The sequence below is a fragment of the Crocodylus siamensis genome, chromosome 12 (genome assembly GCF_052110815.1).
Source record: "Crocodylus siamensis isolate JL-2025a chromosome 12, ASM5211081v1, whole genome shotgun sequence".
Taxonomy (NCBI): domain Eukaryota; kingdom Metazoa; phylum Chordata; order Crocodylia; family Crocodylidae; genus Crocodylus; species Crocodylus siamensis.
The window spans coordinates 5,493,484-5,517,449 of record NC_143406.1 but is presented as its reverse complement, the minus strand read 5'-3'; the positions used below and the strand labels follow the sequence as shown (position 1 = coordinate 5,517,449).

Sequence of the window (23,966 nt, the reverse complement as noted above, 5' to 3'; positions counted from 1 at the left end):
TCTGTTTGTGGCTTTCAAGAGTCAAGTGAGCTCTGACCACACACAGGGAAGAGGGAAGGGTGGCCTCACCCTCAAGTTCTGATGTTGAGGGATGAGCTAGGCGGGTGCTGGAGGCCAGTCTGAGCTCGAGGGTTTTCAATGAAAGTGTTTGGCACACAAGAGTGAAGGCAGCCTGAGCAGCTACAAGCAGACATGCCCTTGTCTCTCCCTCTGCCTCAGTTGTCCCCGTTCTCCAATGGGAAATAATACTTGGCCGTCTTGTAGGGCTGGAGGGAAAATGAAAATGATCATGACATGGTCAGTTAGCAGAGCAGTGGCAGCCATGTAAGTGCTGAAGGCAAGCGGGTTAGTTTGCCCTTATGCTCCTCTAAAAAGGTGCTTAGAAGTTGGCCAGAGCTGAACTCGGCGCAGGCACACAACAGAGCCACATACTTTCTCTCCCTGTAGTTTCTATTGCAATAACTGGACAATTCTTGTATTTGAGCTCAAGTTGTGATGTGTGTGTTCACACAATTTGAACCTCTCTCCCTGTAGGGCTCCTAGGGTCCCAGTGCTGCACAACGGACAGAATTGTATGCAAAGCTCTCTGAAGTCGGCATCCTCTACGCTGCCAGATGGGATTTTGAAAATACAGACGAATCAGCTGTCACAGACTTTGCTGGGAGTTAATGCTTGGTCCCTCTTCTGCAGAAATAGCCTTGCTTGCCATTTTTACACTGAAATATAATTGTGGAACAGCAGCAGCTACACGTGACGTGAAGGCTGGAGTTAAATATGTGGAGATATGCTCCAGTCCGCATCTTCTTGCCCCCTTTCTCTTGTAATTTTGTTGGCCTTTGATGATTGCAAATGGACATGAGAGAGTTAAAGCAACCAGCTTTCTCCTGCCTGGCTGAGTTAGCACTTCCATGTGCTTCCAGAATGACTCTAAGTAACAGCCTTTGCATCACAGAAGGGTGGGGGGGAACACTGCAGCAGGTCAGAGGAAGCATTATTTAACGATGGCTCCAATCTCCTCCCACTTTCCTGTTTTGCTGGGTGAAAGAGAAAGATTTGTAGTGAAGGAATTAACCAGGGACTAACGCCAAGAGCCAATACAGCCCCTGACAGCAGAAGCTGCCTACTGCAGATTGCTGCTGGATTCGGAAAGGGAGACAGACAAGGAATTCAGTCGGACCACCTGGAGGGGAAGGATACCATCTTTTGAACACCGCTGCAGGTAGGCAGGTTCCCCGAAGCCCAGATCAGGCATTAAGTTCGTAGGCTGAAAACAGAATATTTCATTCTTCAGTTTTGGGTCCAAGCTTCACATTAGAAAAGCTGGACAGTGATGGATCTTCCTGGTAACATGCGCTGCTGAATTAGTGCAAGGATCCCTGCGTGTCTGGCTAGCAGCCTGAAATGGTGAAGGGTTAATACCTCTGCCAGGAACAAGAACCGAACCACTGGGGGAGGAGAGAAATACTCCCTTCACCACCCCCAGGTGGAAATGTGCCAAGGCTCGTGGACAAGGTAATTGCACAATTAGACACTTAAGTGGCACAAGTATAGCAGATGCCTGCTTCTGGGGGGCAAAACGTGCACATTTCTTATAACCTGATTTTTCTTTCTTAACTGGCTGATGAGGTCCTCTGGACCTGCTTCAAATGCATACAATGGCCCTGGAGAAAGACTAGTCTTAAGTCAGATACAAATGATGCTCTGAGTGAGCGTCTGGACATTGGTGGTGTTCTTCCCACTGAAGAGAGAAATCCCTCGGGTGTCTAGCACAAGTAACCTTGCCAGGTGTCTGACCCGTCTTCTACCCATCGACATCCTCAACCTCAGACTGGGGGGGGAGTGGGAAACTTCAGAGGTCCTGGATTGTGCCACATGACTAACACAAAGGACCCTAAGAGAGCCATGGACTCTTCGCCAGTGACCTCCAACTCTGCAGCAGGCCCTGTTACCTTCTCGCAGGTTTTTGGGCAGCAATGTCAACTTATGGAAGCAGGTAAGAGAAATTTCTATACATCCTCTTATATATTTCACCCTGAACTTCATCCCCCGTAACTGGTAAATCGCTTCCCCTAACTCCTTACCAATATCGGGATGATGGGGGTAGAGGGAGAACCCACCTTTTAATAAGGATCCTAAAGGTTTAAAATACCAAATTACCTTCGGATTTGTCTAAGCAATGCCTTTTACCTCTTTTTATAATCCAATAGAAAGAGCCCTAAAACCAAATAGTCCCAAATTAGACTGATTTTGGGTGACGTGGTTTGAAATTTAGCTGTTTTGAACCTGGTAGTGATGTCCCACTTGAGCTATGCTTGGAACAGTAGATGATATGTCATAACTTATCAGTGCTGCCTTGGGAGTGATTATTGAAGCATGATGCATCTCTGGGTGATGTGGATCTATGGTTTAGGCATTGCATTCCATAAAGGACTTTGTGGGAGTGGTTTTCTGTTTGTTTCAGTATTCAAATATCCCACATATGGATTAGGGTCCCCCCTGTTGTCCCCTCTTCTTTCCCTTCCATCCCCTATGCAAAGTGCTGTACAAATTTAGAATAAAAATAAGTCCCTGCCCCCAAAGATTTTTTTTTTTTAACAGAGTAACAAATTCTCTAAACTGGGTCTGATCTTCTGACATCCTGCATCTTGTAGAGTCATTTAAATCTAAATAAAATAGGATTCTGCACTCCTGCTTTTCTCAACTCCCCTGTTGATCTCCCCTACCTCCCTATATTCATTCTGCACCCAAATGACTAACTACCCAAAGTACAAAGTTATAATGAATTGGGCCCATTGCTGCTGTGTAGCTTCATATCTTATACTCATCACCATTGCCAAACCATCTGAGTGTCCTGAATTTCCTGGGCATCCCCAGCCTCTGCGGGAGGAGGTGGGTGTGAGGGAAGGATAGAAATGGGCTTGGTTGCTGCATGTGAATTTCCTTGGCCATGTATTTTGTTTTACTTGGGTGCTGCTGCTTAATATTACCAAGACTCACTGGTACTTTCTCCATAGTGCCTGTGACACACGTGTGTGTGTGTGTGTGTGTGTGTATGTGTATGTCACGGGCACTATGGAGAAAGTACCAGTGAATCTTGGTAATATTAAGCAGCAGCAGCAGCTAAATCGTGTATATATAGGATTTATTCTGTAGGACATACTCAAATGTGTGTTACTTCTCTTGTCACTTTTTCCACCTCCCCACTCCCATATGATCATTTTGAAAAGTTTTGCCTAACTCTTATACTCACTTATGTTTGCACCATGTTGTTATAAACCTCTTTTTATCTCCCACGTGTGGGAGAAATTTCAAATGGGATTAAAGTAAACTAGATGATACATTCAGAGTTTCATTTTCTAGCCTGTGATGTCATTGGGTTATTAAAACAAATCTTCAGGAGTTTTGAGGCAAGCTTGTTAGTCATCCACAGATAGCATAGGCCATGTTATCAATTTATACCAGGTCTGTGGTCCTCTTGCACCTGGCACTGTATTTAACTACAGCATGGGAGGTCTGTGCCTTAAGGAATTTGCACTCCAATGGAAATAATGCATAGAAGTTGTACGAGTAAGTCTTTAGTATCATTCTGGTTTTAAAATGGGGGTCTGAAATGTGTAGGGTTTTCTACTTCATACACACAGTCTTTGGAAGAGCCAACATATGAACCCAGGGCTTTTGAATTCCAGTCTAGTAACCTGACCACGAGACCTTTTTAGTCTATTGGTGTCTCACTTGTTTGCTGCCTATGTGTAACTAGGGAGTGTATTTTGCTTGCAGAAAATGTGGTTGCTGGCATACGTTGTGGTTATCGTTCGGTTCATAGATTAATTATATGATAAATAGTAATATGCCACAGATTCAACCTATTTATCCTGCAACAAAAAGGAAAACAGCCACAGAAATGTTCCACGTTGAATGCAAACCAGCCACTTGAAGCGGAACATTTCTGTAACTGTTTGCGTGGCAACTTCCTTTGAATATGTAGCACAGAGCAGTGTGTAGTAGTAGTAATAATAATAGTAATAACAACAAAAAAAAAGAAATCTGACTGGTTAAAGAGCATTACCACTCCAACAAGCATGTATCTTGTCTGTGTGTGCTTCATGTCTCCCCTTCTGGTTAAGAATGGTGCCTCAGTTTAGTATTGGCACGTGAAGGAAAGTGGGGTAGAAATGTATTGGACTAAATGGGCAAATGCTAACTGGGGCTTCATAGCTATTTCTGTATTGCATTTTGGTTGCTCAGCTCTGCTGTGGCAGTAATGGCAGAACTTGACTGTGCCACAAAAAGAGGGTCTGTGCTCATTGGTAAGACCCAGTTCTGTATTAGCTGAAACATGCTGCTACTCTTACCTTGAAGAAACTGTAACAGGTGCTATTGCAGTAGCATAGTTTGAAGGCAAAATGTTGGCATGCATGTGTATGGGTCTGCTACCCCTACAGAACTAGCTACTATATTTTGGTGTCAAAATCATTTGGATAGGAAGAAGAAGGATGCCTCTGAGGTTAGACAACTGGGCTCAAGCTCGGGGCCACAAGATTCAGTTCTTCAATCTTCCTGGGTCTGAAACATGTAGGGTTAGATCTGCACGAGCTTTTAAGTACTGCCGCATTCATAGCTAAGCTAGTCATGCTCGCTCATCCTAGCTGAATTAATGTTTAAATGTCATGCCAAATGAAAGGGCTTGAACAGAAGGGATTGGGAGAGCCCCCACCTGACTGCCCTATAGAAGCAGTGCTCACAACCTGGGCCATGTAGCCCAGATGAATGGTGCAGGGCTGGATGGGGCCCTGTGCCACTCCTGCCTGGCCAGGTTTGGGTTCTGGGGCCTCATGCCAGCACTGCCCAGCTGGGACCAGACCTTGCATATCCAATCTAGCATGCAGGGCCATGACCCCCAGAACTCCCTGCCCCGCCCCAGCAAGCTCCATAAGGAGCCCTGCAAGGCAAATAGCACAGTACTGGGCGGGCAGATCAAGCCCATGGTCCAGGTGTTGAGTGCCCTTGTCCTATATAGAGCATTCCCTTGGGAAGCAGAAGATGTGGGTTCAAGTTCTTTGAAGCAGAGGAGGCAATGATATCATGCCTTCACCCTCCTCCATCTCAGGGGAGTGCTCTAATCACTTGGCATTTTTATGCCAGATCCAGTCTGTCATATATTCCCTGAGAGTACTTGCCACATTGGCAAGCAAGACAAAAGATGGTCTAGTTTTGGATCTCAGCAGTGTTTGAGTGTGAGTTAAGGTACCTTGCTTCTCAGTGCGGTTGAGATTTGGGTGCTTCTCTACATGGCCAGTAGATGTTGAGGGGCTTGGGGAACTTTATTTTTGGAAACTTGTGGCTCCAGGTTTAGCTGGTATCCAGTCAATCTGTATCTTTCATCTGGGTGCCTACCATGGTAATAAGATGGTATTTCAGTGCTGGAGTCCTTTTGTGACTCTTCTTCTTAGACCCATCTGCCTAACCTCATCTTGCCAATAAGAAACAACAGCGCTAACTTCTCAGAGGTGTTCCAGGAAGACATTTTGTGTGTGGTGTGCTTAATTACAAGTGGCAGGGCTATACAAGTACCTTAAGAGCCTTTGGGTTAAATTCTGCTTTTGGTTGCACATCTGCACCGCTGACTTTACTGGGACTGCATGCATTTACCTCCTGGCATTGGCTCCCTTGATCACATCACTCTAGTTTATGAATTTTTGTTTCAACAACATGCTGTACTTAAATCGTAAGTCATGACCTACCCAGAATATCAAACAGTGCACCTAAGGAAATACCGAACTCTGAATAAGTCCCTAGACTTGGCAGTAGACTTCCAGTTGACCCTTTTCAAGTCATGTGCAAGCCGTTAGGGTTTTTCTATGGCTTTTTTGTGTTCAGAATAGTAGAACCTAGTTGCAACAAGGAGGGTTTTGCTTTTCAGAGTTGTACAAACCCATCCACACCCTTCAGTCCAAGTCCCATTGCAGGGAGCCCTGACACAGGCTTTCTTTCAGCATTTTGAACCTGTTCAAGCAAGACAGTCTGTCCCCCACCCAGCCACCAGGGATAATGGGTTCAAATTCTGAACCAAGGTCAACAGAAAAAATCCAGCCCTTCTTGGTCAAAACATGGATTCCTGCCTGTAGAGCATCAGCAGCAAGGGGTTTGCACTGGAATATTTGTATTGGGGGTGGGGGGAGGTAGACAACTTGAACACAAGCCATCACAGAAAAAGCCTCAGTCAGGATTTCCATCGTGACTCCTTTCCTTGTTGGTGTTGGGAGAAGGATTGTGGCCTTGGTTATAAGATTGTGTCCCTCACTATCTGAGGGAAGTTCTGGGCTTTGCAGGCTTCAGTTTGACTGTGTGAACATCTGGGAGAATCCCCGGTGACCCATGGCTAGCTGGGAATCCAAACCCTCCTTTCTGCAGCTCTTAAGTGTCTGCGAGTGAAGACCTCCCCATTGGCAAGTGCCTTGGCTTTTGTGCTTTCCCCTAATACCAATTGTTTAATTCGATAACAGGTAAATTTGCTTTAGCCAGCCTTGCATCACTTTTTTTTCCATGCAAAACTTGCAACAAAACAATTTTTTTCTGTGCCACTGGTTTTGCATAATCTGCTAATTATTAATGCATAGTTATTGCACATTTGCATAATTCCTGAGGATGTACTATGGCAATTGTATTATTAGTCTAAATAGCATGTTGTCACAAGGGAGCAGCACTGCCAAGTCAAGCCCTTTACATAAACGTTTGCTCTTTATTTAACCTCTGAGATGCTGTTTACTTGCAGTCTTCTCGGATACTTACACTAGCTGTATTGAAAAAGCTCCAGTTTCCCAGGGTAAAAACTCCTCTTTGTGGAATGTGCTTAGTAGGTCTGATGCAGGAGAGATCTGTCTGAGATGCATAACTAGTCCAATTGAGTACTTTTGCAAAAGAAGGCATTAATTCAAAATCACCACGGGGATCTTTAAGAGGAAATGGATCCTCTTAACCCTTTGCCATGAGGGCTGGCCTTTTTTAATCGTCTGGGTTGTATATAAAGGCACAGAGCTGAATCTGTTAATTGGCATGGAACTGGGAATTGATGGGACCGCCACAGAAACTTAATGGAAAAGGAGAACAAAGTGGCTGAAGGGGAGAAGGATGGTATATAAAGAAACAATTTTTCAACCTGTGTCAAAATGAAATGGGGATTAGCAATCCAATCACTCAATCCCTTGGGATGGAGGATGGGAGGTAGCAACCTAGATGAAGTCTGAAATGAAAAATCCCATGAAAGAAGCCTCAAGTTCTCTCTGTGAAGCCAAAGAGGGATGCATTGCAAAGCATCCCGTGCTTGGATCTTTATTATCAGAGCAAAAGCTTCAGGAGTTTGCTTAGGCTGTCTCCATGTATGAAAGCCAATGTTGCTTAAAATAGGTGGCACCTTTCGAGACCTTTTGTCCTCAGTCTATGTAGTGATGTTCATATTGCTTTTGATGTTGGTAGTGTTATTTGCCAGGATGAAAACTGGCAGAGGGCTGACTGAGGGGGAAAAAATACTCTTTCATGAGAGAGCGATTCCTTCCCCCTTTGCACTTACAAATAGGCAATAGGTTGGTGCCTGAGATGCTCCCTGGTGATAGTGGAGGCTCAGGGTCTGGTCACTGCTGTGACATGCCTGGAGCAAGCACACGAGCCTGAGTTCCCATGTTCAGGCGACAGAGTCAACCTCTTATTTTACCTGTGCTATGAATACTTTAATTATGCTTATGGTGGAATAGCTCCAATTGGAAAGATGACAGTATAGTCCAAACCTGGGTGGCTCATCCCAGTTGTGTATCCTGTCAACAAAGGTATTTCTCACTTAAACAAAAGGATCATTAAAACTTTCTTTTTTCAGTAACTTTTTCAGGTTTTCAGTTCAAATCATCATTTTGATGCTCATCATTTAGTCAAACCTCTGCCTGTGCCCTGACCCATTCATCTACTATTGCTTGAAGTGGGTCCAAACCTTTTCTGATACGAGATGCTAAACGCTCTCAACTCCCTCTGATTTTCGGTGGAAGTTGGAGGGCTTTCACACGGGAGCTGTGTAGCACCCTGCAGCATTAAACACACCAATACAACTGCTGAGTGTTTCTGTAAGTCTGGGTTAGCTGTCATTCTGCATGATGCACTTCACAGGGCTGATGGCTGTATCTCATTCTCTGACTCACTGCTCCATAAATACGTTCTGTATTAAGTTAATTGTCATTTTCCATTAGTTCTACTTTGGCTCACAAATATCCGTTTTGCTGGTCTATAATATTTTAAGGTTGGCAGCTATGGCGGGTGTGACCAGCCTGCTGCATGCATGCTGCAAGTTGCACGGGCAGCCTATGTGGGTGCGATGTGGCAGACCAAGGACAGGACAGTCAGCACGATGGCAGAAAGCAGTAGATGGGACAGGAAGCAGAGCAAAGCAAAAGAGAAAGGGGATTGGAGTTGCACCTGAAGAGTGCAGGGCTAATCTGTAGCATCTCTGAAAGGCTGGCCCCCATAGAGTTAGAACAAGTAAATCAAATATCTGCATGATTTGAATGGGCAAGGATATCTAAAACTCAGGTATCTGAAAAGGTGCTCAAGCTTTTGGATGTACATGCTCTAACCAAGTGTTTGGTTGGCCTGTTAAGTAACACACTCTTGTCCATGGCTGGTCAACAAAAGATGAGTCTTTCATTTTCAGTTTAGGGAATAAGGGCCTGATGTCAAATTTATGGGCATGCTTTATGGATGTTAATAGGCTGTAGTTCAACCTTAGACCTTTGGCTCAAAATTAAGAGGTTTATGATTTAGTAAAAGAGATCTGGGGTCCAATTCCCAGTGATGCTGGAGCATGACTCTTATTAGACAAAACATGCTAAACTTGGCTCGGAATGTGTAGTGGTGTACAAAATTATTCACAGTGTAACCTGAGAGAACCTGAACCTCACCTGATCTCCTATCTTATTTCCATGCTAGATTCCTAAAAATGGCCACAAGCTTCTTTGGGCCAATTGGTAATTTCAGTTACAAAATGTGTAAAACTAGCACTGGGAAAGGATCAGTTGTGCAACTCTGGTTTTGACAGAGTCTTAATTTATGATTTGTGGCAACCTTAAGAGTGGAGAAGTACAAAACTTGTGTCTGGAAATTTAAAATATTTCCTTGAACTTTTATGACTCAGACCCACAGTTCTGCTAAACGTCCTTTTTTTAGTGTTCGTAGATGTACTGCCACTTTCACTGACTCATGTTTCTGGCAAAACTGCACGGCTTAAGAGAAATGAACAATATCAGGACTGATTGCTTTTAGCACCATCTGTGTATTAGTAAGACGGCTCTCTAAATTAATGAACTGGATGCTGTAGAAAGTGATTTTATTTTCAGCACTGAATAAATGAACAACTAAGTGTAGCCTCTGAGTTTAGGATCATGGATGGGCTTTTTATTATTTAAAAAACAAGGGATTCTTAATATTAACTATTAAACAGAAAAGATGTTAGATTTTCCAGTGCATATAACTGGCCTCTCCTGATAGACAGTTTGCAGTAAAATGCAATTGGCTTCTAGAGAAAAATATTGAGTGGAAGTACAGTCTAACGTAAAGCCTACTGAAGTCTGTGGTGTGACTTCCCATCACCTTCAATGACTGTTGTATCAATGACTTGTATAGCAACTCCTTCCTTTCTTCCTTTGAGTAAGTCTCTTGCCACTCCATATTCCAGTGCTGTGCTATGCAGAAGTCTTGCATGGCTAATAGGGTAAGTGGGCAGAGCCACTCTCAAAAGTGTGTCATAAGTAGCTGATACTACTAGTGGCAGTACTTCAGTTTAAGATGTGGTGGCAGGGTGTTGGCCGCAGGGGTGGGAGGCCCCTACCCATTGGCAGCATGCTAACTGGTGAGGGCAGCATTGGGGTGGCTGAATAAAAGGCAAGCCAGAAAAAGGATTATTCTTGGTACAGCTTGGAGTCTGCTGCATCTAGCTTGTGGATCTCCGATCTGCGGCAGATGACTTTCATAGATTTCATAGACATTAGGGCTGGAAGGGACCTCGGGAGATCATCGAGTCCAGCCCCCTGCCCAAAGGGCAGGAAGTCAGCTGGGGTCATAAGATCCCAGCAAGATAAGCATCCAATTTACTCTTGAAGGTGTTCAATGTAGGCGCTTGAACCACCTCCGCTGGCAGACTGTTCCAGACCTTGGGGGCTCAGACAGTAAAGAAATTCTTCCTTATGTCCATCCTGAAACGGTCTTGCAGGAGTTTGTGATTTGGGCATGCCCTTCCCGCTCTGCCTAGTTGCCAGTCACAAGGGAGTGCTATGGTGATCTGGAGACTATGAGAAAAGAACCTCCTAGGAGATGCATTTCCCTACCTGTTGCGTGACAACGAGCTGAAGTAGTGCATTACCTTACATGGGTCCAAGCTGCATGCGTCCTCTGAGCCATGCTTCCCTTTGTAGTCTATGCCTTATCATGAAATCTTATTCAGCTCCCAGACATGTATTGGTTTTCTCCTCTTCTTCAACCAGAAAGCACTAGTCTAAACAAAATCACTTAGAGTGAAAGCAAATCACTCAGTCCAGCAAGACTGGAGTGGACATAATGAAGCTAAATATATTTTGGGCTTTTTCTATGCAGAGATGATCCTTGAGGCGAGTTCACTTGTGATGCAATTTCTTTGAACACGGTTTTCTAGTTTGGGCTTTTTATGATTTCTTCTCTGCAGCAGAGGAATGCCCACGGCAAAAGAGATTTTTTCCCTGTGTCAGCAGTAAGTGGAGGCGTGTTAGCAGAGCTCAGTAAGACGCCCTTCGCCTTCTAGTTCAGGGGAAATTTTGATGCTCTTGTGATGCAGTAATTCACTTGATGGGTAAGTGTGTGCAATAGTTATCTGCTGCTTGGGTTCATTACTTTTGGAAGAGTTTCTGGACCAGTAAATATTAAGAAAATTAGTGTCGTCTTCTCTTTTTTCTTTTTCTTTTCTTTTTTTTTTAAGCATGCATTAAACTGACAGCCTGGCAGACTTTCTGTATTCAGAAATCAAGTATAGTTTGGACATAATTGGGATCACTCAGAATCACCCCCCACCCCCACCACCACCACACTGCTTATCTGCAGTATGGAGAACAGCTGAATGTGCAGTATGTGGCACCACAGAGGAGTCTGCCCCACAGCCACACTTGTCTGGATGCGGCCCAGAAGTTCAGTGCATATGAACCACTGTTTTCAAAATGGTCAAAACCAGTTTAAGATGATTTAACTGTTTTCAGTTGCATCAGTTTTATTGAATCTGGAAGGGATCTGGGACAGAAGTCCAAGTTAACATACATAGTTAACATAACACAGTCCCTCCCAGCATGCTTTGCATCTCCCCTGCAACCCTTCCCTCATAGGGAGGGTGAGCTAACCTTGGCCCAAGCTGCCTATTCCATCCAACCAGGGAGGTGTGCTCTAGCACCCTCTGGCTTCTGGCCTGGGTCACTGCAGGCATGTAGCTGCATTTCCAGAATCAAAAGTGAATGTCTGTTCACTTGCTGATTGGTTGAATCTATGCAGCTTAGACTAGCCTATGACGATTAAGTCGATTCAGCCTCAGGTTTTTGATGGTCTATACTTATCCAGAGTGGCCATTTTGTTTTAACTATTTGCATGGGCAGAGAGTTCATTCATCAGTAGTTCTGCAGTTTTGTTTTCCTGCCTTCACTGCATAATGTACTTGATTGTCTTTTCTGGGCCATGACGTAACATTCTCAAACTGAAGTCACTGGAGGCTACTCCTCCTGAGGTCATGGCTTCAGACTCTGGCTCTAAAACAAATCATTGACCAATCTGCTAATAAAGGGCCAGAACCGAGGCTGAACTGAACAAGATGTTTTGCGGGGCGGGGGGTTGTTTTTAATTTGTTTTGTACATGGAACAATTGTGGTTCCATCTTTTAAATGGAACCACAAATCACGGCATATCTACAGTCTGTTAAGCTTTCATGCAGGACTCCTCAAACAAATTACTTGTACTCAAGGACTTTTGTCAGAAGAACTTTGACCCAGATCTAGATAATACATTATGCAATTTAATGCAAAACTTGAGAGAGCTTCTCCATTTAACAGACCACTAAATGGAAATCGTGGTATTCCAGAATAATGTAAAGGAGTTTATGAAAGTTTACTAACAACATCCTTCATCTGGGTGTGTGGGGATTTGTGTGTGTGTGTGTGTGTGTGTGTGTGTGTGTGTGTGTGTGGCTTTTTAAAAATCATTCTGTATTCTTGCAGAGTTTTAATTAACTACTAGGCAGAGAACTAGACTGCCGCTGAAGGTGGTTCAAGCACCTACTTTGAACGCCTTCAAGACACATTTTGGCTGTTTATCTTTCTGGGAACCTATGACACCTGCTGACTTCCTGCCCCGGGGGTAGGGGGCTTGGGCTCTAATGATCTTCTGAGGTCCCTTCCAGCCCTAATGTCTATGAAACTACCACTTCTCAAAAACCTCTAACTTGGGCCTAAAATGGAATTGAAGTGGTATAGATAAATAACATTTATTCTTATCCAAATGACCTAAGGTTAATGGTGGTCATCACTGTTGTTCAAAAGCCATGTGAAGGCATTTGTAATCTCTTCTTTGCCAAAGAAATAGACTCAGTGGAGATGATTTAATGGGCTTGTATCAAAGCTGCATTACCTAGCTGAGGCTGGTACAATTGATCTTCTCATGTCATTATGGAATATGCCTTTTCCAAAGTGACTGGTATTCAGTGTGCAGCCAACAGACCAAATGCTGTTCATATCTGGCATGAAGTACAATGACTAGCAAGGAGATGCAAAGAGAAGCGTCATCTTGGTTTCTCCTTTAATGGGTTTTTCAGCACTGGCGTGCTGGGATGTTTGTGGGCCCACCCTCTTCTGTAGCAGGGATTAGTTTGGAGCCATGTAGAATCTGCTTTTCATTACAATGTTGTACAAACAATTAAAAATGATCTAGTCTGAAAACCTAAAAATCATTCCTGGTGTCATCCATCTCTAGCTGTTGCTACTGTTGTTAGAGCAAAACCAGCTGGAGGTCCCAACAGGTTAGTATGTTCTGTACTTTATATTCACACAGTAAGAAATACTCCCTACCTTCAGACCCGTATACTCTTCAGTGGATAAGCTAGAAATGGGAGAGGAGTGAAAAGAAGCAGAGGGGGTGGAGTTATTTGCCTAAGTCCACACACAAGGTCAGTTATTGGTGGGAAGGGATCCCTGATATAACAGAAACATGAAGCTCTCATATGCTGCATCTCTGCACAATGGGCATATTAAGCAGATGGTTTTCAGTCTGCACAGATGGTCTCCAGAAAGCCATCGACTTGCAAGTGGAAAAGCAAGTCTCATCACTTGTAAGTGATGCTGAGTACCTACGGCACAAAAAAGAAAGCTCTACCAGATGAGAAGAGACGCTGATGTGCCAGATGCTGTAGAAATGACCAGTCCCCTGCCCTGGAGGGCTTGCAGTCTAAGAGAGACTGAGACCTACAATCAAATGTGTAAGAGTTGCATTGGTTTGACCCAGGTCACTTTTAAATAACTGTAATCTAAATGAAGTGAGAGTCTGACTTGCACATGATACTCAATCTGACTGGACTGGCTGATTGTGAGGCAGAGCATCTAAGAAGTGTCACAGAGATATGGAAGATAATACAAAATAGTTCAGAAGCAGTGTTGAGGATTCGGTTAGAGCTGGTTAACCTGGAGGAGGGTTAGTAGACAAACCCTCTTAAAAATACTGTAGCATTCCAGGCAACTGCTCCCAACACCATGGTGTGATGCTATTGTAAGTCTGTTGACTTGAAACAGTACCATATCATTCTCTAGCACTTTTGCTGTAGGTGTAAGTCTAGTGTGCAATGAACTTTAATTGCTGTCAGATCAAACTGCAGCTTGGCAACTATTGAAAAGGCACCAGCAAGGGGCAATAAAGAACAGATGTGTCCCTCATGGGTTTCCTGAGTTATCTGCTTCTTAAAGTGGTGATTTTTCCCTCAGGTGCCAGGTTTGGTGTCTATTGACCTTAACAGGAATTATGCATGTACAAGCAGAGGATTCTTTCCTCTCCCCTCCATCAAAATAAGGAAAACCTTTTTTCACAAAACCTTGCATTTACTCTGTAAACCTGTCTTTGCTCAGAAATGGTCCCACTTCCGAGTGAAAAACAAAATGCAGTGATTGATACTTTTCTACCTATAACATCTTTCAAAATCTGAGTTTGTCATGTCTCTTCCATTTTGCTTGGAACATCTTGGAAGCAACCTCTCCTACCTATTGCCAGCAACAGCAATAGCTGCTTTTTGTTGTAAATGAACAAACCACCTGTTAGTAAGCTGTGAAATCCATGTGCACCAGGACTGCTTCACTAAAAACCTACTTTATGCATACCTATGTTTATGGGGACACTGGTAGTGTGTAGGTCTTGAGCACCCTCTGTACACAAGAGTGAATTTCACCCAACGTGAAGGTTTGTATCAATTGGGCTCCGCAGGGACCACTTTGTTAAAACTGCTTTCAACTTCTGTCTTGAGCCAAATCTATTGTGACAGCAGCAAATCAAGTCAGCAATAAAATTTTGCTTGGATCAGTATGGTGAAGACCATAGACATTGGGACTGGAAATTGTATTCTTTGGTAATGAAGGCATTAGGTTTCTTATGCACAGTACTCAGTTGTTCATTTTTGATGATACATGTTACCTTACTTCATCTCACGGAAACATGAATTGAGTTGCATGTAGTGAATGGGTTTTGTTTCAAGATAGGATTGCAGCAGACTTGCTCATTTGAATGTGATGACTTGAGCTTTATCAACAAATAAGGTATTTTTAGAGTTCATGAATCTGACGTGAGAAAAGTATCAAATGAGTGGGGAGACATTCACGGTTTGGTCTCCAGGTTCTCAGTGCTTGTGTATGCATCAGAGTTAGGCTACTGGCCAGTTATTGGGAAACCAGGACAGTAAACTGTTTATTGCAGCAATAAAAAATCAGGACCCGATCATTATCTCATTGAAGTTTTACTAGCGCTTTTCTCAAAGTCCTGCTACCCTTTTAGACAGATCTTTCTGATCTTTCTTGGGATCAATGCATCCTTTCGATTTGATGTCTTCATGGTGTTGAGCTTCAACAGTTTAAATAAATAAATAGAAGAGTTATGAATCTGTTCTCTGGGGCTATGCAGGAGGGGTCCTAGGCCCACTAGAATCCCATCCTCCTGCCCCAAGCAAAAGTTAGGAGACTAAGTTCTATAATTGCCATTGGAAAAGAGGGAAAATAAGCCTTTCCTGCCCATCTCTGTGACTCTGGGGATCTTGAATGCTATGTCATACATGCTCTTTGTCAGGGCACAAAAAGTGTATTTTGGAGGGAGTATAATAAATGCAAAGTTTTTGATGCAGACTGCAGGAAATGCATTTCAGGACTTAAATCCGGGAAGAAGGAGGGCTAGAAAGGTCTAAACCATTTCCTACTCCACCTGCATGCACTATATCTTGTGTAAAGGCAATAAAATGAGGTGGCCCTGATAGGGGTATAAGTTACGGGATGTCAAGAGTGAGAAACTTCCCTAAATTGGGGTGCTGGAAAAGGTTAAAGGGATGGAGAAAACGCATGGGGAAACATTTCATACCTCTTCCTAATCTACAAAATAAGTCAAATAAACATTAAGGACTTTTAAGTATCACTTTACCCCTCCAGTTTTATGTAGGTCTGCTCTCCTAGCCATGCAACTGGCATGTGCCTTCTACTGGACACATGTGTTAGACCTCTTGCTGCTATTGGAGGCTTTCTTGCATCAGTGGGGTTTCTGTTTGTTTGGTCCAAAGGGCCTGTGTGCCACTCCCCTGCCCATTAAATTACAAACTCCCATAGTGCACTGTATGGGGTTTGGGCGGTATGTCTCTTTTGGCTTTTTGGGGTTTTCTGTTTGTTCCTGGGGGTGTGAGGAGGGGGGTTGTTTGGTTTTTTTAAAATGCATACTGGTTTCCCTTATCTTGCTTTGAAGAAAACCTAACTAATGGATGTTATTTTAGAGACTTCACTTTTATCTGCTTAAAAGATTCACACATGTCAAAATAAAATATTTGTATAGTGGGCACAGAAGATTCAAGGGTTTTGCTCATCTATTTTCTTGATTAAATTTTTTTTGGTGGGGGGAGTTAAAAGCACTTGTGTATTGCAGCACATTTGATGAAGTTGCTGGTCAGTGATCTCCTACACTGGAGGTCATTTGGTCACAAATAAGTAAATGCTAAATTACACTTACAGGAGTGTGGAGGGGGAAGAAAGTTTGCATTTGAGCAATTTTTCTAACTGGGGGTTTGCATGGAGTGGAAATTAAGTAACCTGCAGGGTGGAAATATATATATATATTTGAAGTGCAAAGGTCCGTACTGGGCTTCTTTTTAAATGGGTGACAGCACAAGGAAAATCAGCCGGGGGCAGCACTTCCATGGGTCTGCCCCTTACTCTAGGGGTCACTATATCCATCCCATACCAGGCAGGTAGTCCCTCATAGCAAGGCAATCCTCAACGCCCCCATTAAACTGACAGAACAGCACAAATGGGCCACAAAGGAAGCCAGGATGCATCCCCATAATCGGGACAAGACATGTCTATAGGAAGATACCAACAGTCATCAATGGAATGCCAATAGCTGGCACTTGGTTGTATGTAGCGTCGCTGCTGGATTTCCTAGGACCAACAAAACTGACTGGGGTTCCAAGCAAATGATTTGCATGGTGCAGCTTTTTACATGAGCTGTTAATGGTAGCCTTGAAAGATGCATTTCTGTCAAACATCATTTTCTGATGCCTGAAATGTCGTCATCGGCTGTTCAACGTGAAGGGAGGTGACTCGTGCACTGAGCCATTCAGATCATTACTGAATGTGAAACCGTCTATCGGACTGCATAAAGTCCCTCTGTACCCCATCGATGAGTTACGTTTTTAAGAAGTCGAACACTGGACTGGACTTCTTGCCACTTGCTGAAGTGTCTGGGTGAGCTGTAGCCATGGACTCCACCTCTTTCTCTGTTCTTTACCATCCTAAAGAATGGCTGCTCTACAATGCCTGTTCAGTTCAAGCTGGAAGTCTGCAGTAATCAGTCAGAGCTGTGAGTTCTTTATGTTCAGGATGCCTTTGGTAAATCAAAGTCAACAATCCCTTTGGATTTTTAGTGACTTTGCAGGGCACAGGCAGAGTAGCAGATAAGAGAAAATGCATCTCTTCCATGCTATAGACAAGAGGATGCTCCTCCTCTTTTTTGGAGAAGCTTCATTCAAATTCAAAAGGAAATATAGGATTCCCTTCACAGGGAGACATGGCACAGAAGATGCAGCCAAAGAGCTAGGCTATTTTTGTGCCACCCAGTTTTGGGGCTGTTGAGGGACAAAATGGCTTGCAGACCAATAGGCAGACCCCCATCCTCTTGCATAATGCTGTGACCCTACATGGGGAAACCTTGTAAAGCCCTTTATATCATCTGTACTTTGGTGCTCCCCTGGGAGAATAATTGCTTTGTTGGCTTCCATATGGCCCCTCTGTACCACAGATGATTGAAAAGGGGTGAAGCCAAAGACTGTACGAAAATCCTGGCTGTTGGGGTGAAGTTTGCAAAAACTGAAGCTTTCTCTGCAATGTCCAAATCCAGTTCTAACTTGGGTACTTCCATTTTTCTGACACACATTTGTCCTTGTCACTTCAAACATGCATGACTTTCACATACGTAAGCCTTTCATTACTTATACAGGACATTTGCATAGCTGATGTGTGCAGTTACATAACTCTCTATTCTGCCATAGAGGTAGTTTATTTTCCAAGCTGGATACAGTGGTTCCTACGTTGCATATATACAGTTTATAAACTTCTGAATAACAGGCTTGGTAAAATGAAGGTAGTTCATTCCTAACCTATTTGCTTGTGCGGGCTTATTTTGTGCAATGGCTGTTTTCCAAACCCAAATAAATCCTCATCAGGTGCGTATTCCGAAGGAAGGCTTCGTACTTGTCCATGTATGAAATTTTCCCTCTAGATTCACCAGTGAGATCCATTGTTTCAACATCTGTGCGCTAAACAGTTGATTTGCTCCTGATTAAATTACAGGAAACATTCATCTCCATTCCTGATGGAAGGATTTAATTTTGTCAATTAATGTTAGGGAACAACCAAGTCTAAGGAAATTATAACGTGTCTGAAATTGAAAGCATGCACCATATTTTATGCTACTGCAGTAATGAGGAGCTGAGTACATGGGTCTGAGTGGATTTGTAAGCTATAAACATGAATTAGTTATTCCCTTTTTGTAAAGAGCTCTGTGCTTCTCATGCATTTTAATTGCAGCAGAGGAAGAAACCCATTACTGTGACTCCTGAGCAAGGTATTTGATTAGGAACGTTGTCTGATTCTTGCCTTATTTCATGGAAAATTATGCCTTTTTGGCTAGCTGTAAAATTTCCCACTACTATTTTTAACTGGCAGATTCTGATTTTTTTTTTCTTCCCCCCTCCCCCCCCCCTTTCTTTTTCCCCTTTACCTGATCAAAATACTCCCATTTTTCATTGGGAAACTAGGAACAAAAATATTCCCATTTCTGAAACAGTTAGATACTTTTATCATTTTAACTAATATAATCAAGTAAAAAAGAAATTTTTGAAATTGAAACTAAATGGTTTTATAAGACTGAAACAATATATCGAAGCATTTATGTTTCAGAAGCAATCCTGAAATTTCTTCCTTTCCCTATCTTGATTCAGAGTAAAATTATTTCAAAGTATTGGAATTTCCCATAGCATGGGATCCTGTTTTTATGCATCTCTAGTATTTTGTAATGATAATGCAGCCATAGTAAATTCAGATAATCTTCAATGTGGATGGAAAAGGAATTTAGGATGAGGGAAGCACATTTCTGGGAAGCAACTCCAGACAACTGTTAAGCTTGAACAAACCGATGCCATGATGGTATAGGACATGCTACTTTCTGGCAGGACTGGATACAGAGAGTCTCTGTTAACCTGTGACTAGCTAAGACACAACTTCTAGCCTTCATTCCCTGTGTGACCATCATATCGATGGAGCAATGTTGCTGTCTGTGGTGTTGGGGGAACTGCAAATTTCGAGAAACCTGGAACCAGCGATAAGCTTGCTTCCTCTGTGGGTCCCATCTCAAAAGACTAAGGGACTTGGTCAAGGTCATGCATTGTGTGTAGCAAGGCCTGGAAGTGACTCTGTGTTCCAGGTGCCATGTTACCATCAGAGCCATCTAGGGTTGCCAACTGTGACTGAATCCATTTCAGGAGATTTTTTTTTTTTTTCTTAAAATCTCTCAGATTGCTTTCAGTAGTCACTGGGAGCTGCATGCCAATTCCGGTAGACTCCTGGCCAATCTGGGAGGTTTGGCAACTGTAGAGGCATCCTTCCTCTCAGTGAGAGGTAAAGGATGCTATTCTTAGGAAGCATGGCGATATGGCTAAAAAGATAACCGAGACTAAGCGACTGCACTGGCAAAAGCAATCCTGGAGCTGCAGGCTCAGATATATCAATGACTTGCTGCGTGACCTTGGACACATCACTGAACATGTCTGTGTCTCTGCAAAATTAAAAATACCAGCCTCCCTCCCTCCCTGAGGTGCTATGAGAACTAATTAGATAATGTCTGCAAAAGACTATTGTCTCTACATGCCAGGAATTATTGCTGCAATCTCCTGGTGCTTTCAACAATCCCATGTATAAGTATGCTACAAATGCCTTGGTTGCATGGACAGTACAATTCCAGAGGCTATTTACTTCTGCTTTTGCCTCTTTCCCTGTCTTGCCTCTGGAATATTTGTTGATGAGAACAGTCCTCAGTCGGGCAGTTTTTCAGATGCTTCAAAACTGTCTGTTCTTAAAGGAATCCCTCCTTCCTTCCCAAATGTTGTGGCGTAGGTAGCAGTCCTTTAACTCTGCAATCTCTGCTTCACTGTGCATAGTCCCTTTCCAGAAGACCGTGTGCAGCTAAACATGACTGTAAAGCTGGTCTGTGCCACTGTGTTGCCTGTCTTTTTGCTGCCTAGGATTCATTCATACACTGCAATGTAGCTGGTCACATCTTAAACTGACAGCAATTTTATTTCTTGAAATAACAATTCCTGGGAATCCCACTTAAGACAGTGATCTTGCAACAATTGCCAAAGACCCCTCATTAATCACCTAATTCTTCTGGAGGAGGTTCAGTCCACCCTCCTCCATCTCACCTTTTTCAGGTCTCCTTTCTCCTCTCTCGTATAACCTGCAGTAAGTAAGTATAGCCGGACTGTACCTTCTTTTGTAATGCATTATCGGTGGGGTTCACTGCCTCTTGTGTCAGAGCTGGACTTGGGTAACAGAGTTGATATCATTTCAGAGGGGTCTTCACAGTGTTCCCTAGTTGAATGATGATTTCAGCAATATGGTTATGTTGAACAGTGCCACCGAAAAGGATGGATATTAGAACCAATTATGTGTTGCCTTCAAATTTCTTCAGTAGCTTTTGCTAACTTTCTCTATGGACATTGCAAGCATCCAGTGTGGACTTCGAATAAACTGCATGCTCTGAGGGGCAGTGACTGGCTCCACTTTTGCACCTTGTCAAATTGCACCCCAACTGCATCTCTGTCTGTTCTCAAACAAAGATTATATCTGCTTGTAATTATTCCTTATTTGTGGTAGCCGTTACAATCTTAATGAAAGATGCTGTACTGGCAGCTTTCAAGTCTCTGGGTGCAGTAAACTTTACCTCTTGGCAAAGGTCCATGTCACAAATAAGCTTTAAGTGGGGTTGAGCTGGCAAATAGCCCTTTGCTAAGGGATGAACCTCTTCCTTTGTATGCAAAATAGACAAAGCTTAGATAGTCCTTTTTAAAGCTGCTCTTGATTGTTTGCTCCCCTTATGAGGGGAGGAGGGGGCAGGGAGGAGAAGAGAGTTGACTTTCCATGGTTCTTTCACCTTGGCCTCTCTGCAAAAGTAATGATTATCATTGGTTGTGCCATCAAATCACTATCTAAAGCTGGCAAGGTTCTTTGAATAGAAGTGGTATATTTTATTAGACCAATGGAGTAGTTGGAAAAAACTTCTTGGCAAGCTTTTTTCCAACTACTCCATTGCTCTAATAAAAGATATCGCATCTACTCAAAGAACTTTGCCTACCTATTTTCTTAGACCAACATGTCTACATATTGAAAGTTGCTGATTTCTGTTGCAAACTAAAATGAAGAGGCTTTTCCCCTGGTTATTCTTTTATCTGAATATAATTAATTAAATGTACAAAGGAAGAATCCAACCTGATCTTTTAGGTTCACCAAAACTTGTCACTCTTCTTGACTTGTGTTAGAAGTCATAATAGCACCAAAAAAATAAATTGCTGAGATCTGTTGGGGTTTAGGATACTATTCCAGGAAAAGTTTGGGAAAGTATTGTTCTGAGGTTTCTGTCCTTACCCCTGTGCATCTTACTTGGGTATTCTGGCAGGAGGCAAAACAGATGGAGAATCATTTTAAACCTGACCAGGGTGACTTCTGAAAAAAATGCATTAAATCCCTTAAAGAATTTTAGGGGAAGCTACTGAGTAGGTAAAGAAGCAGAGATCCCCACACATTTCTGAGCCCCCAAGTTAGACTGTTGGTTCAGAGGATGGAGGAAGACGGTCTCCTTTTTCCTTTGCTGACACTTTGTGAAAGAAGAAAAATATTTATGGAAACTCCGAGGTTCAGTCCACCCTCCTCCATCTCATCTTTTTCAGGTCTCCTTTCTCCTCTCTCGTATAACCTGCAGTGAGTAAGCATAAGTGAAGTTCTCCTTTTAGTGCCAGGACCACATCAGTTTACAGCTTTATAGATTCTGGACAAACCAAACTAGTCCATGTGATCACTCTGGCAGTAGAAATTAATGCTTTGAGCTCTAAGATCCCTATTTGATTTAGTGGTGTTGCACGCTGTCATGAGTTGTTCAGATAAATATTACAGGTTTGCCTTTTACATATGACACTTGTTCAGGAGAAGGTCTGGGAACAGGGAGCTAATGGACAATTAAGTTCACTCTTTCCACTAATGTATCCTCAAATATCCATTTTAAGTGCCAGTTGTAGTACCCAATGCAGAATTGTCCTTCCCAGCTAACTGGCTAAAACAATTGCTACTGTACCTAGCTTAATTTCACATGGCAACCCTGGTGCCTTGTCAACTTTCAAGCCTGCTATAGTTATCATTAGTTCATTGTGGTGGTTATTAATGTGGGGCATGGTACGATGCGTCTTTCATCGTGCAAACTCTTGCACTGCCCCGCTACAGGATCCAGCAAATAAAATGGAGAATAAACTAGGCAAGAAAGCCGAAAAGGTAAAAAGTCACTGCAGCTCTTGTAACTGAATATACTCACATGATGCCACATTCGCAGATTGTAGCCAATATTTGCTGATCTGGGAGGTAGTTTGCTTAGCCTAGGAGTCCACTGGGTGGTTAAATGCAGACATGCAAAAAGCCCAAGGCAGAATTGATCCAATATACATGGATTTCTCTAATCTGTGTAGATTGGATTACAAGTGAATGGACCTCACGTTTGGTTTTCAGTGGGGAGAGGCAGGCAGATGCCAGTAGTGTTCAAGGCCATACAATGGGGGACCACTTCTGCATGCCTCCCAGCATACCGGACATTGCTGAGCCCAGCCAAGTTCCTAAAAACTGTGCATGGTGGGGGAGACTCATCCTTGTGCAGAGGGTGGGTGTGAGTCCTACTGGAGCCTTTAGGGACTTAGGCTGGCACCGTCTGAGGACAAGGCCTCTACACCGGGTGAATCTAAAGTGCGGCAGAGGGAATTTTTCCTTCTTGGCTATGGTGTAGGTACAGAGCAGCTACCAAACTTTAAACTAGATGGGCCCTTTCTCTGAGAGAGCATTTACTCCCAGCTGATGGCTGTTAGGCCTGTGCAAATAGGGAATTATTCAATTCGGGTTCGGATTCAGGCAATTCAGGTGCTGAATCAGTTTCCTGCTTCTATCTGGTTGAATTGAGTCCCTGCACGTTTCATCTGAATTGTACAAAAAACAACAAAATTATAGGTATTTCATTGATTTCCCATTATACCCTGTGACCGAATCTCTGAATCTTTTCCAAATTGGTTTGGAAGCTCCAAATCAATTCAGAAAGCCTAAAGCTTCCTGCGATTCAATTAGGGTTTGTAGATTTAGCCTCTGAATCAGAATCATGATCTGAAGCTTTGCACAGCCCTAATGGCTATGCACAGCAAGTAGCAAACACCCAGGTGGTTACATATGAGCACAGTTCAGCTCTATAGCAGTAGTTTTCAGGATCTCTGGGCATGCCCACAGACCCTATTGTGCTCAAACACTGAAAAAAATGGCTGTTCCTTCCCCAAAGAACTTCTAATTTAATGCACAAATAAATCAAGTAACTTCTTCCCTCTTATGACTAAAATGGCAATTTTATAGGAACTGATATTGCCCACACTAAGGTCACGAGCAAGACTTATTGTTGACTTCAACAGAAAAAGTACTTAAGCCCCCAGCTTTGACATGCTTAGCAGATGTCCATCTGGAAATGGGCTGCACTGAATTTTTCATTAGAAATATCGGCTGCAACTCATCCTCCATTTTATGCAAAGCAAACTAAAACGCAGCTGTTGAGAAGATTTTAAAGAAATATAAAGAGAATTAGTCCATGCAACTTTTAGAGCTATGAAACGGTTTTTTGTTTGTTTGGGGGTTTTTTTATGCTGTTTCCCAACACAGTGGCTGGCTGTTCTGCTGTCTACAATGCATGGGTTTTGTTGTTTTTTTTTTTCAGTTGAGTGTTTTGGAAGGTATATTTACAGATTTGGCAATGCTGAAGATGCATCCTGTCCTGGATGTACTTTCAGCACTTAGCAGCAATGAGGATTCATTGCACTCCTATGTGCGTGGAACTTTCCGCAGCAGTGACAA

General features: G+C 43.0%; 1 protein-coding gene across 1 annotated transcript in view; it reads left to right on the top strand.

Annotated features, from left to right (window-relative positions):
- Nucleotides 1-612: 612 nt before the first annotated feature.
- KAZN (kazrin, periplakin interacting protein) overlaps nt 613-23,966 on the top strand; it is a 644,812-nt gene continuing 621,458 nt past the window's right edge. Inside the window, exon 1 of the mRNA XM_090024112.1 lies at nt 613-1,993. Within this exon, the coding sequence (XP_089880238.1) occupies nt 1,873-1,993 (121 nt within the window). The 5' untranslated portion in view covers nt 613-1,872. The remainder of the gene's footprint in view (nt 1,994-23,966) is intronic.